Genomic DNA, 15,299 nt, shown 5'->3' with positions numbered 1-15,299 from the left:
GATATAGGTGAAGGTCAGAGCCATTTGACTGATATAGGTGAAGGTCAGAGCCATTTGACTGATATAGGTGAAGGTCAGAGCCATTTGACAGACATCTAGGTGAAGGTTAGCTAAGAACTGTTTGACAGAATAGATGAAGGTCATGTGTCTAGTTCAAATTTTCCATAGCAAATCCTGGTCAGACTCAGTGGCATAATATTTCACAAGTACATGCTATGTTCTAAAAATAAAAAAAGATATATCATCTTATTAAACTTTGATTTTCTTTTTTTTTTTATTCATATGATAGTGGAATTGTAAACTTATATCTAATCTGATTAAAGACCCCAAAGTATAGTGAATTCGTGCGTGCAGAGATGGTTAGAAAGTGTGTTGAATCACGATATTAAAAATGTAACACTATAATGATATAATTTTGTCTGTTGTGATGTGAAAATGTAATAATGTAGATGGTCCATTAATGTAAAGATGTAATGATATTAATGATTTAATGTAGTAATTAAGTGTAACGGTACCTGATAATGACATGATTTGTTTTTTTCTCAGCTTCCATGCTCTCATTAACCTTGACACTGGAAAAATCATCCACCCTGACTCCGACATTGTTCTTCCTGAGATCCCCAATGGCAATGGTCTCCATAGTGCCACTTACCGTGAGACAACACTACCACCAATCAACGGAAGTTTGTCAAAAGCCCAGGTGGCGCCCTCTATCAGTCAGAGTGACACGGGATACAGCAGCTATGTCAATGGTATGTCCCAAAAAAACAACATACCTGAACTTTCTTTAGAAAGTGCTGGTATAAAGATTGAGTTGGGAAAGTTAAAGTAGCACGACACTGTAATCATATGTATGTACATAACACCCTTTTTCTCTGTTGTGTAGGGATGTTTTTATTAGGGGTTAGATCAAAAGGTCGATGTCAGATAAAAATCTAAATTCAATTAGTTTTTTTTTTTGGGGGGGGGGGGGGGGGGGGGAGCTAAAAATCTGCTGTAAGTTACTGTCATCCGACATCAATTACACTTTAGTGTAAAAAGACAAATGTAAATGTCTGTTAAAAACCACACAATATTACATTTCAATGAACATTTTCATAGTTTTAATGTACACTTTCATTTGTGAATAAACAGTAGAAAAGGTAAAGAGAGTGTTTTTATACTTATGTTTTTATTCGTTAATCGATTAGTTTCAACTTCATCATGTTTAGTTGTAGGGGGGGGGGGGGGGGGGGGGTCTTGGTGAATACTATGTGAATTTAGTTTAGTACCATTAGTGAGTGTGGGTGTGAGAATGTGTGTAAGTGGGTGAGTATGGGTGTGTGAGTGGGTGAGTATGGATGTGAGAGTGTGTATGAGTGGGTGTGGGTGGGTGAGTATGGGTGTGAGAGTGTGTGTGAGTGGGTGGGTATGGGTTTGAGAGGGTGAGTATGGGTGTGGGAGTGGGTGGGTATGGGTGTGAGAGAGTGTGTGTGAGTGGGTGGGTATGGGTGTGAGAGTGGGTGAGTATGGGTGTGAGTGGGTGAGTATGGGTGTGAGAGTGTGTGTGAGTGGGTGAGTATAGCTGTGTAAGTGGGTGTATGGCTGTGAGAGTGTGTGAGTGGGAGAGTATGGGTGTGAGTGGGTGAGTGAGTATGGGTGTGAGAGTGGGTGAGTATGGGTGTGAGAGTGGGTGTGAGAGGGTGAGTATGGGTGTGGGAGTGTGAGTGAGTGAGTGAGACTCATTCCCACAATAAAACAATGACACTCATTCACACAATGACACTCATTCACACAATAAAACAATGACACTCATTCACACAATAGCTACTGTGAGGGGTATTCATGTGTCACAAAAAACATTAAATCTTGTAAGAAGGGAAGAAATCCATGTTGTGAAATTCTCCGGGAGACATGCAGTGCTACTGAACTACAATGAAAGAACACTACTTTAAACACGCTCAAGTGGAATCGGAACATCAAAGAGTATATCTTTATACGTTGTTTTCTCCCTGTTTGTTTCCATTGTTCTGTTGTTTGAATAACCTGTCTCTTATTTTTGCCGAAAGTTTTGCAAAATTTTCCATTACACAGATACGGTGTCAGCAAGAAGTATGGTTGATATGAGAAGTGAGAGATATATAAGGCAGTTTTCAATAAGAGTCGGTACACATGTTGAATATTTCTGTTTCTTAGTTCTGAAAGTGCAGAGAGAAAGCCAACTTTTGGAACTACAATTGTAGTTGAAATCCTGAGCATTTGTAACCTGTCTGAATATCATCTCATGATATTGTAACACAAGATCTCAAAGGCTGGAGATTGTTTTAATGGAAATGATTTGAAAATGGGAAAACAGTTTAGCATTTGTATGTATAAGGCTTTGGATGTGTTTGGTGAGTTATTGCCTTGTAGACCCCATAGTGAGATATACTATGGTATAGTTGTCGAGTATCTTTGATTGATGGGGATAGCCTTAAATGACTGGGAGAGATTCTTTCACCTTTAAAATTTATGAATCAAATTTCAAATGTATATATATATACTGCTCAATCATCAGTCTTCTAAATATTTTTGGAGATGGGTTTAAACCTGGTTTTGATGTTGCTCCTAGCTAGCATTGCGTAGTGTTCCGTGGTTCCTCACCTGTCCTATGTACATGTATCTGATGCATGCGTATGCATAATTTTGCGTAACATTCGATATAAAGATTTAACAAAATCTGCATAAATCCATCTTCCCAGCATATGATATAGAATATACTATATGAATCACTTGTATTGAGGCTTGGTATACTTTAGTATTGTGACTGTGTAGCCACCCGACATCGTAACAGTAAGACTAAATAGCACACTGTCTGTCACTTGTAAGTTCAGTTTCATTAGGTAGAATGCACTCTTGAAAGAAGGAGAGGTTTTTTTTTTGGTTTTGGTTTTGTTAGTTAACTGGTTTCAATCAAATTAAATTGGTTCGTTTTTGTCGAGAGTATGTGGAAATTTACCCAACACTTGACAGTCACCAGGAAACTATATACCTATACTGACGTTTTATGTGTGCACTTCATGGAAGTCGTGGGGAGGGTTTGTCGCTGTTTTATGCCCCTGTTATCTGCCTTCAAACTGTGTTGATAAAAGGATGAAACAACATTACGTATTATACTTCCCAAACTTTAAAGTGCATTGTTTGAAATGAAATGCATTAATTAATCTGTCAATCCATTTAATCAGTAGATAAATTTATATCTATATGACGATAAGTGTGAATTTTGTTAACGGGAATGGTGTTGTAGTTTATATACTTTATAGATTATCATGTAATTATTGATACAGAATTTTACACCTGTGATGAATTTCAATATTCTACGTGTAGTTTTACTCGGTGAGAAATGTTTAAAGTGTCACGGTATCTGCGACCAAGCTGTCAGTAATCAAAGTTTTTCGTTGATAAAGTTCTCACATGAAATTGACAGATACACTAAATTTGAAAGGCACCCAGTAACGCACAGTGTTCATATTGTGTACTAGACGCCATGAGTACAAAACCCTCGCAGCTTAATCCCTCATTTACTTTTAAATGAGGTGCGATATATTTCTAGCATTTCAATCAGTTCCCCATTGACAAGCTGTATTCTTTTGATGGGTTTATCATTCAGTCATTGATGTCAGGGGGAGGAAATACTATTTTTCGATATTTCTTATTGGTGTCTTCCCAAGTGATCGTTGTGGTGGTATTTATAAAGTCCTATGGAGTATGTTATTCAATGTTTTTTGATGTCCAGTTATTAACTGCTCGAGTTCACATTAATATGACGCATTTCGCATTACATTTAAATATATCTGTACATATAGGAAATTCATCTTGTCACCCAATAGAATCAGATTCTCTTGTTAAGGAGATTTATTGCGGTAATGTTGACCAAAAACTCTTTGAACGTGTATGAATTTGATCTCGCATTTGGTATTTATTTTGTATTTCAAACTTTCTGACATTTATTTGATATCATTGTTAATCATGTTCACAAGATACAGTGATCGTTTCATTTGAAGAACCTGGTTTAATATTCGGGAGACATCAATTTTTAAAAAGTACATTTTGATTAAGATTTCACTGTTATTCAACCCATTCAGCAATATCATTAATTTTCATAGGCATTAAATTTCACGGAGTTGTTAAATAATTCAGTTTTATTGATACAAAGCACAGAAAACTTTCAAGGAAGAACAGCTACTTCAAATGTATTTGTGATGTAGCTACCATAGCCACGAAAACAACAATTTGTATTTCACAAAATGTTATGAAACCTAAGGTTTAAGATGGTGATGTCTCAGAACAGTTTGAAAATAATTATTTCTAATGGAGCTTGTTCAAGTTAATTTAGATGGATTGTGATTTGTTTTATGAATAGTTGAATTGATCTTAAAGTTTTGAAAAATTCTGAAAAACTTCTAAAAAGAAGTCAAGCAAAACATAAGTAGACTTTCCCATAGGAAAGCTGTTTTTTAAAAAATGAAATATGTACAAGTATTTTCTTTGCAGTGACCCCCTTTTTTTCTCTCCATAGCATAAATATGCTCTGTGTACACAACTATTGAAAAGATAAGAATTTTTACGAGCTTTTTAACCTGTGGTTTAAAACGCTTGAGAGTAATTTCATTAAAAACTAAATTTAAAGGTCCATAAAAATTAATCTGTTTTGTAAATTTATAAAGGAGGAAGAGATATTTATTCTTATATCCTGTAAAGTAGAGAGATTTTTCAGAGCTTTTATAAATAGGGCCAGTGTTGGAAAGTTTGCTGCCATGTTTAATATGGCTTCTTATAAACATGCTGAGTACACCTGCATTGACAATCTTTAGAAATAAATCAACTCTCAATTAGATTATTTCATGAAATTGTTTTATATTAGGATTTAGTATTATTTTGCAAAGTCATTGAAAGTTGTTGAATTATCTGAATATGCAAATACAAGTTAGTCATGATTAAAATTTTGTTTAAAATTATTTTTAAATGCAAACATTTTTTGTGTACAATGCAAAGTCATCATCCTACAGAAGTTTCTAGCACATTTCCTTTTACTGAGTGAGGTGCACATTGGGTTGTCTGCCCATTAACTCTTATTGTTTAGAAATTCTGCATGGTTACATCAAGCTTTGAATTTGGGTCACCTGAGTTCCTCAGATGACCTATTGTATGTGATCACTCTCTGGTGTCGTGCAACATTTGTTTTTCGTAACGTGCATGTGTATATTTTTCAATATATTTCATTTCTCCACTGAAGCTTCAACCATTCAAGTTTTAGAAATTTTAATACTAATATGTTTACGCTTTATAAGGGATCACAATTGTGAAATTTGAGATTCCTGCCCTGAAGGTGTTAGCGGGAGAACACTTTAAATTTATTTTGTGAATATACATCCAGCTATGATTGCAGTTTGATTCTGCATGTACAGAGGAAATTTTGCCCCCATTTTATTATTGACCATTTCATGATCGACTCATCCTGAGTGCGTTCGAAATTGCCACACTTTGCACAAGTACAAATTCCTGTTGATCCTGAACGCCGAGTATGCAACCAGAGAGTGGGTTCGAGGTGCAAGAACTCACACCACCTCTGTAGGAAGTGTGGTCGAAGAGCCAGAACATGTTTGTGCGTACATGTTCTCTTCGTTCGTGACTTTAAAAACGGGAATGGCGATCTCAAACGCACTCCCTTAGTGCATGGGCAAATTTGAAACTGCATTGAATTTAGTTCTGAATTAGCAAAAATGAAAAAAAACAACTTTGAAGATTTATTATGGGATGAAAATGACTTTTGATGCATCTAGGTGAAACAACATAGAGCAGAAAATTTCCCTTAATATACAATGCACAGTAAATGTATAATTAATTATTGATTTAATTAGGAAGACGTTCTATAGCAAGCCCCACGATCAAAGTGCTAAATGTTGAACAAAATACTATATCAGAGGCTCATATTTAGAAAGAAAATGTAATGGCCTGATGGTGTGATTAGCTTAAAGCATCACAAGGTCATTTGGATAAGGTCAAGGTTAAATGGAAAGTAAAGTCAATGGAATTATTTGTTGACCTTTCCTTTATGATTAAAAGAAAAATTTATTTGAAAACCTGATCTTAAAACATGGAGGATCCTTACTATGTCCCAAAGGATATTACTATGCTGACCCAAGGTCATTCGGACATTCAATAGGAAATTTTTGTGCAGGCCTTGTTAGTTCATATTGAAGAAAGACTCAATGCATACTTGAGTACAGAGGTTGCTTTAAATCATGACCTGGGACCCGAGACCTGAAAGTTTGTCTTGACCCTAAACCGGGTCTCTAAAGGAAGGTTATATGGCACTGAGTTAAGCATATGTAGAACTCATTCACAGACAAATTACATCAGCAAATATAATAGTTTCAATATCTATTCAGGTTGCGCAGTATATCAAACATGCCCATTTTTGAACATACAATCAGTACTAATGAATAATGTATTATGAATCCTCCAACCAGATTCTGAACTTGGTGGCCTCTAGTTTGAATTCACATCAGCATTATTTTCATCGTTATTCAGAATAGATTTAAGGTGGCTCACTACACCAACACTTTATGTCACAAGATGCCGATTGAAATGTTTTGTGACATTGTTTGTTCTGATCGATTTACTTGTCTATCATTGTAGCTCAGTGTATCAGGTATCTGCGGTTACTAGTCCGCAGATCCCCGAGTTCAAATCCTCTAGTGTCTTTTGTTTATATTTATTGCCTTTTTTTCAAAGTCATGTTTTTAAAATGTAAAATAGCATGATTTTCTTTCTTCTTTTTTTTTGACATCTGTACTTATTCCTCATCAAAACTTTCATGATTAAACCATTTTGTGGTGATTTGATAAACTCTTTCACGGCACGTATAGTGATCCACCTTAAAGATTAGTTTTATAATACTGACTCTGAGTCAACTGTCTAAAGATCTGAGGTACTCTCTTCTTCATAAATAGGAACTCACAGTATAGCAGACAGTTCCACACAGAGAAACGGGCATGGTCAGGATAGCACGGTCAGTGTGGACGAGACTACGGACAGTGGAAGGCCCGCCTCAGGGTTTGCCCCGGAGGTGTCACAAGTGGACGAAAACTCCGAGGGGGAACTCGATGAAGGTACGTATAGTATCATTAACGGAGATAAATTCATTGTTTGTACGTGGGTTTCGTCTTCGCTAGGGTTTTCAGGGAAGCGGAGTGGAGGGAAATCCTTAATGGCTACTGTAGATGCGTGTGTTTAGACTATTTATTGCAGGTCTCATTCAAGTAAAAAAGAATCTTTGTATACATTGATAAAAGAGGAACGTTTATCTTAACATAGGGAAAATATTGGTTGTAAAAAAAAATATTTTGTAGGAAATTGAATATTGATCATGTTGATTCAGCTGAGACGACCCAACATTTAAGGAGATCTGTAGTTTGTAGGAAAGTAGTCTTTAAATGAATAAATTTCATGATAGATGACCCAACATTTAAGGAGATCTGTAGTTTGTAGGAAAGTAGTCTTTAAATGAATAAATTTCATGATGGATGAAATAGGGCAATAGATAGAATGTAGGAAATCCACATGAACTTGCTATAAATGAGGTTTGCATTATCATATATATATATATATATACTGTTATATTTGGGTTTATCTTAAATTGATGGCTATCATGTGTTACAGTGCGTTATGTGGTTTTAGAATGATATTGAGAGGATGAACTGGAAACGTCTGCGGAATAGTGAATGTTTTAGTTATATGGTACTGTTGTAAATTACATGATATATATTGCATACCTAAAACGACAATTCATTTTTTATCAAACAGTGCAAAATTTCGAGATTATAGTGTGGATATGATGAATTATGGATATTAAAAAAATCTTTTTATAAATATTTTACTGTAATTAAATAAGCTCTGAATAAAAAATAAAATGGAGGAAGATTTCATTCATCGTAGGGGTTGTGAGGGATGTGGACTGATGTCATATGAGTACTTGATTTGGTTGTAATCGCCATTCATTGTCAATTTCATCGATTACATCAAATTTCGAGCTTCAGTCTTTTACCCTGAAGGACTTTATAAACAATATAAATCAGTAATAAATGAATGAAAGCCAGAGAGAGGCTTTCTAGTGAGTAATAACTCTCATATAAGGAATCTTTCTGTATCAAATTAGTGACCAATGATAAACCACAGCCAAGAAACAAGTCTATTTATCGAGTTATTTTCTCAGAAACAATTTCCAGACTTCATTCTTCCCCGGTTTTTGTGATGTGCTTGTAGATGAGGATGACGATGAGATGATGTCATACGATGGGCACGATGATTACGTTCGTTCTGTCCTGAAGGTGGAGTTCCCTCCCTTCTACTTCTCTACGCATGGTTTGTCCCGACCCAGCACACCAAACGAGGAGGACCAGCCACGGTAAATAAACAACTGGGGTTTTATATGATGTCTGTGAGAAAATATTTATGGATGCCTTGAAGTCATATCTTTTTGGCTGAATCATAGCCATGGATATAATGATGTATTGATAGAGTCACTGGGTGTGCTTGCTTATTTAATTTATGTCCTTTTGAGAATTTTCCACTCATTGAGATGTCCCCATTGAAGTGCTCAGGGCGTTAGCAATAAGGGTTTTTTAACATGCCAAAGCCTGCTGTGACATGGGACCTCAGTTTTGAAGGCCTCATTTGAAATATTTGTGATTCTCACTTCTAATTACCGAGTGTTAGGGCAAGGAGCAGTAACTACCTATTTTTATGTGGTAGGTTTGACACAGCTAAGTTACAAGCGGGGCTGATACCCAATACCTCCTGATCACTAAGGGAAAGCCTTAACCACTGAGCCACCATGACCAGGGTGTGAGAACCATCTTGTTGTCACTCACCTTGATCATATTCTATTGTACAAACCTTGTGAAAATATATCGCATTCTAAATTAAGATTTATGTCTGATGGAAAGAATTCGTCTTCAGTGCTTTAATTGTTCCAAATCATATTACAAATTCGTATGGTTGCCGTGATGCAAAAATAGGTTTTTTTTTTTGGTGATTATAGGTATCAAACGTATGCAAAAACAATGTCACGTAAATACAGCACAACAACATGGTCATGAAATATAAGTGATGTACAGTATGCAGCATAATGTTAGCAATGTTGTCAGGGTATAGAAAGAAATGTGTCATAGTCGTGGGTGAGAGATCTTAGGACATCATTGTTAGGTGTGATTAAATCTGCTTTGTACATATTTGACAAAATATTGATACCTAGAGTTGTAATGGCGTTTTGGGGGGGATTTTTACAGGTATTACCAGCTGATTGAGAAAGCCATAGAATCCAGCATGGTCAGTCAGGTCGAAACCGACACCGTTCAGGGTATCTTTGAACTGGTTCCTAAAACCTTACGACAGGCCGTTCCAAGTGCCAAACGCAGGTTTCTTAGGGTACGTAATCTAGTGATGGGATCCATTGTAAGGATTTAGCAGTTATATAAGATTCATTTAATGTGTCGTCAGTCTGGACCCAGTTTCATGAATATGAGTAAAGTTTAACAGACAGTTAACGCTATATATTTATATTAAAAATCGCATTTTCCTCTATGAACCAACCAATTTCAGCACGCGACACAATCTGTTCATATTGACTATGAATGGATTATGAACTAGTTTAAAGCATGCGACTGAGAGAGCGTAATGATTTGAAAAAATACTACATGTGTTACAAAGATCTCGCAAAGTCACTCCTTAATGTATTAAGATTAAATAGTAAATAAGTGCAATGTTTCGATTTGTAGGAAATGGAGGAGGACAGACGGTCCGCCATTAAGAAGGCTATACTGGACTACATTTTATTGGATGCCACGGAGCAGGACCGACTAGGAATACCTGTACCTGCCAAGGTGAGGCGACCTGGAATGTCTGATAGCTTGTGTTGTCTCACAGGAATGTCTGAAAGCTTGTGTTTTCACACAGGGGTGGTTTGTGAGAAGGAACCGATAAAATGGATAGTTTGAATGATAATTTTCTATCAATAAATGAGTGTTTAGAAAGCAGGTTTGGCTTGAATAATATATGTAAGAGATAAAGATGAAATGTAGGCATGCAGTGTTTTGTTTAAATATACATAGGATGATTGATCTTTCCTCAGTTGCTTTTAAAAAATGTCTTTTGTCCTGATTCTGCATGAAAGGCAAAGAATACACAATGCTAGTGAAGGTCGCACTTCAAAGGTTGATATGTACAGAAAATATAATGTACAAAAGAAGCATGTTGATTGTATAACACAAAACAATTGTTTGATCATTTTTAGAACTATCTTTTGTACCCTTTTCAAAGGAATCTTTATAGAATGTTTCTGTTGCAGCCTTCTAACTCGGCTGGCAGACATCAGTACCCCTGGCATGAGATGGTCAACAGAACTAGGGATTTCATGAAGAACGACCTTTTTATAACACATCCAGTCATGTACACCATCCTGTTTCACTTCCAAACCAAGTGAGTGATACTTGTTGCCCAATTTTTTTTTAAGTTTCCAGTTTACTTACTGAACGCAATGGGCGATGGGCCTGTTCATCCTTCACTGCAATCAGGGCTGTCACTGTCCTTTTTGGTCCGGGTCCCATTAAATGGGGAAAATTATCAACGTTTTGGGTCAAATTGGGAAAATTTACTTAAATTATCAAAACATAAATTGATTGTTCTTGGGTAAAGACAAATACAACAGAGTAAGTTCAGTTAGGTTTTATTTTTCATTTGATCACCTGGCTGCCAATCTGTAAAGAGACTAGAGGTCTCTTGACGTGCAACTTTTCGGGCGTTGTCGAAAATGCGCGAGAAGTTATAAGTAAAAATGAAACTAATACGATTTAATTTTTTTTATACACACAATGTAACAGTTTGTGATGTTGGGAATTTCTGGATAAGTAAATTGGGAATTTTGGGGGATTTTCCCTATTGGGATGGGTTCGTTTATTGGACCCAATTCAAAGAGATTGACGGCCCTGGCAATTGTAATTATTACACAACATAAAAATTTGAAAATATAGATTTTGATGCTGCAATATGTAAGTGACGGAGATCCGACAAGGCAAGAGGTGGATCGTAGTGAAGTAGATGCAGTCACCAGTAGAGCATTTTGCGTTTTGATTTTTATGATATTCTTTTACATGGATGATGTTTACTTGCCAATTGATATGTTCATGTTTGTTTGCCTTAACCCCCACCCCCTGTATAACCAATTTCCATGGATTAAACAATGTTGGATAATGTGAATTTCCTTTTTCTAGGTACGGAGATTTTAGACTTATTGACATCCCTCACCTGAGAGAGGTCATGCCACTTACTATGGAGAATTTCTACAAAAACATCAAGCAGTCCAGTAAGACTGCCTCGGAAACGCTGCGGTACCAGTGGCTGCCAGAGGTTTGTGAAATCGTGGACAGCCATCGCGACACGGTGGAGGAGTGGATGCCACAAGATCCAGTAAGTTTGAAGGGTGGATCTATAATTTCTAATTTCGTTCCATTGAAAATATTTTTAAAAAATAAAGTTAAGTGGATCTATTTCTTGAAAGATTGTGGAAAGGAAGAGGTGATGAGAGCCATCATCTTAAATTGTTATAAATGTTTACATCATACTGGTGATGAGAGCCATCATCTTAAATTGTTATAAGTGTGTACATCATCTTAAATTGTTATAAGTGTTTACATCATACTGGTGAAAGATCAGGTAGGGGATTCTAAAAATACCGAAAATGTCATCTCAGAACTACCGAACTATAAGCAGAATTTGTAGCGAGGACTCAATTTTGACATTATTAGCAAAAGTAATAAGATCGCTAAAATTCAATTTCGCTTACAATCCATTCCAAATCTGAGGTAAAAGTTATCTTTTCTGGAATTATAAAGTCGCTAAAATTAGCTTTCGTTAAATATCTCTACCCATTTATATGGGAAAATCTCTAAATTTGTGTCTGCTTAAAAATTGCTAAATTTGTGTCTGCTTAAAATCGCTAAATTTGTGTCTGCTTAAAAATCGCTAAATTTGTGTCTGCCCTAAAATTCCACTTATACGATATTCTGATGTACAAATTGAACAGTTAATTTACTGCATTATTCAAATATGAATCAATCAGACATTTTGATTTTTTCTTTAAAAATTTGAAGGTCTTGAGTATTGATGGTTAACCTTTTTTGTAGTGGTATGTTTAGAAATCATATCCCATTATTCACTTTAAAAAGTCATCTATGTAAAAGACAAATTGTCAGGTTGTGGTATTGACTAATGGGCTTTTCTCACAAATCTGAAGTGTTGCTTAAATATCCCTGGACGAAATATACCCCTGTTGGTCTACTTAAGAGTGAAAATAAGAAAGTACACCTAGCACCAGACATTGGGCACTTTAAAGGCCATAACACACGTATTTTAGTGTATTTTGGAAATTTGAAGAGCGTTGAAAGATGTTGTAAAAAACTTTGATATCTGAGGTTGTTTTTTTAAAATGTCAGATAAGCTTGAGTTACTTCTGTAAAAGAAAGCCATGTTTTACATTTTTAGGTACATATATGTAGAGTATATTTCAGAATTATAATATTAAATGTACTTAATAGTTCATTTTATAATGGTTTTCATTTTTCTTAATCTAGGTGCAGCGTATGAAGAAAATGGACAAGTTCTTCAACAGTATTGCCTCTTTGATGTCAAATTTATTAAGAAGCTGTGTAATAAATTCGATATATGACCTGGTGGATTTGATAGAAGAGTATAATGACGGCAATAGCTATGTGGGAGAATACAAACTGTTCGGTGGATTGGCCCTGCCCACTAAAATTCACATCGTCCACTTCTTTTTGGTAATCAAATGAACTTTCTGGGCTTTCTTTGACACACATTTATGTTTTCAAATATATTTTTCATGCCAATGCAAGTTTCAAAACAATTGCAGAGATATAAAAATGTGTTATGTCAAATATAGCAAATTAAAAACAAACTGACCCATTTTTATATGCCCGTCAAAGACGGGACGTATTATGTTATGGCGTCGTCCGTCTGTCTGTCTGGACCTTGTTGGCAGGATACAGACCGAACCATAAGCTCCAGGATAGTACAACTTGGTACCTTTGATCACCATGATGAGAGGAAGATCCCTATTGTTTTTCAAGGTCAAAGGTCAAGGTCGCAGTATCACTTAGTTGGAAAACCTTGTAGGCAGGATACAAACTGAACCGTAAGCTCCAGGATATTGAAACTTGGTACATTTGATTACCATGAGGAGAGGAAGATGCCTATTATTTTTCAAGGTCAAGGTCACATTATCATTTAGTAGGAAAACATTGGAGGCAGTATACAAATCGAACTGTTGGGGCTAGGACCGTCAAACTTTGTACACATACACTTTATGCCAAGTGGATGATGCTTATTGCTTCTTAAGGTCAAAGGTCAAGGTTGTAATAGCAGGATGCAGACCAATTCGTTTGGGCAGGAACCATTAGACTTGGTACACATACATCTTATGCAAGTGAAAATATTACATAGGGAGTACATGCTTTGTATTGTTTTTTCGATGCAAAGAAAGTATGTCATATGTGTCGTCAAGCGTAGAATTTTCTATTGTTTTTGCAGCAAGAAGATGTGGAAAAAGTTGATATTACTTTCAAACCTAGTTTCCCGGATGTCTGTGATTTCTTCTGTTTGATCATTGATCACATGACTATCAGCGTGAAAGAGCTGCCTCGGATTGAACACCTTCTGTTTCAGTCAGTGGAGGATCTACAAATTTCCACCATCAAGAGTGTGGAAATAGAGGAGGAACTGGTGGATAAAGCCAAGGAGCAGATCCGCGTGGTCATCATGGGAAACAGTCATGGCCCAAACACGTAATTGTATATTCTTTCTATTCTATGTAATGGTATGACTTCAGTTTTTCTTTGACTTCAACTTGAAAGTCCAAATTTTCATTGGAAATTTATGTTCAAAATAAGGAAAATGATACCTAGAGAAGTCTGTTGAAGGTTAGAATAATGAGTATAAAAGTTAATGATGGCAGCTATGTGTGAGGGAATTTTATGAGAGCTTTTTATTTCAGTTACACCTCAGTGTATAATCCATATAAATACCTCATTGCCGTGGAGACAGAAAACAAGGTGAAAAAGTTCATCAGTAAAGAGCGCCCTCTACGGGAGTACAGACAGGAAATCGAGAAACTTAAGAAGTTGGTCTCAGCTGTTGGCTCACTTCCTGTCACCATCCCAATGCATCTGTTTTACCTTGACTGTAACCATATCAACCAGGTAATTCATGTCAAAAGTAATTATGTTAAAAGAATAATTCATTTATTTATTATAATATGTTGTACGGTGTGATCGTTGAGACGAGCGAAGCTCATTAACATTTTGCAACACGACTTTTATCCGCCTCTTCATTTAACGCGAGAAATATAATGCACTTGGTGTAAACAGATACAAATTGTGACGTCATATTAGCTGCAATGTTTTTTCTTCTCTCAAACCAAGCAAGAACAAAATGTTTGAAGCTATGAGAAAGCTTGTCCGGAATTTAAAAACATTAATTGTACTTTCTAAACAATCTAATTATTTTAATTACGGGATTGTCAATGAAGTATACCGCAGTGACGGCAACATTTTTCCGGAGGCATTATGGGTAGTCCCCATCATTTTTCAGCTGATGAAGAGCAAACCACGTGACTCAATTGCGTAATCATTGGAGCGAGCTCATCGCAACGCGAGCTTCGCTCGCTATTAAAATGCGAGAGAGAAAAATATGCCCTGTAAATTTTGATAGCTATTTGAACCATGGATTTCAAATTACAGTGGTTGATAAAGAAAGCCAGATATCTGATAGACATAATGGTCACCAACATTGCGAACATGAGTCGAAACTTCAACAAGGGGATTTGTAAGCAGTATGATACCATGGTGAAGAAGGTGGCCCAGCAGGCAGAGAACACAGAGGAACTGGTCCAGATGCAGAACTATGTAGAGAACCTCAAAGTGGGGGAACTGTTGCAGCTAAAGGTAAGGAACTACAGGACCTCAGAGTCCGAGTACAGCTTCAGCTAAAGGTAGGGAACTCTGGAATCTCACAGTCAGGGTACAACTTCAACTAAAGGTAAGGAACTACAGGACCTCAGAGTCCGAGTACAGCTTCAGCTAAAGGTAGGGAACTCTGGAATCTCACAGCCAGGGTACAACTTCAACTAAAGGTAAGGAACTACAGGACCTCAGAGTCCGAGTACAGCTTCAGCTAAAGGTAGGGAACTCTGGAATCTCACAGCC

General features: G+C 36.4%; 1 protein-coding gene across 7 annotated transcripts in view; it reads left to right on the top strand.

Moving 5' to 3' along the window:
• The first annotated feature begins 301 nt into the window (after positions 1-301).
• Positions 302-15,299, top strand: part of LOC125653814 (dynein axonemal heavy chain 3-like) — an 86,071-nt gene continuing 71,073 nt past the window's right edge. For 4 of the 7 annotated variants that reach the window (XM_056143554.1, XM_056143557.1, XM_056143556.1 and 1 more), the window contains exons 1-11: positions 303-752; positions 6,975-7,133; positions 8,287-8,428; positions 9,312-9,450; positions 9,801-9,905; positions 10,370-10,500; positions 11,292-11,487; positions 12,651-12,857; positions 13,627-13,880; positions 14,090-14,294; positions 14,835-15,038. In XM_056143554.1, the coding sequence (XP_055999529.1) occupies positions 527-752; positions 6,975-7,133; positions 8,287-8,428; positions 9,312-9,450; positions 9,801-9,905; positions 10,370-10,500; positions 11,292-11,487; positions 12,651-12,857; positions 13,627-13,880; positions 14,090-14,294; positions 14,835-15,038 (1,968 nt within the window). In that variant the 5' untranslated portion in view covers positions 303-526. Of the gene's footprint in view, positions 753-6,974; positions 7,134-8,286; positions 8,429-9,311; positions 9,451-9,800; positions 9,906-10,369; positions 10,501-11,291; positions 11,488-12,650; positions 12,858-13,626; positions 13,881-14,089; positions 14,295-14,834; positions 15,039-15,299 lie in introns of all 7 variants that reach the window. The other 3 variants (XM_056143553.1, XM_056143552.1, XM_056143551.1) reach the window with 1 other exon arrangement.

This window comes from Ostrea edulis, chromosome 7 (genome assembly GCF_947568905.1).
Source record: "Ostrea edulis chromosome 7, xbOstEdul1.1, whole genome shotgun sequence".
Classification (NCBI taxonomy): Eukaryota; Metazoa; Mollusca; class Bivalvia; order Ostreida; family Ostreidae; genus Ostrea; species Ostrea edulis.
This window is presented reverse-complemented; position numbering and strand designations above follow the sequence as displayed.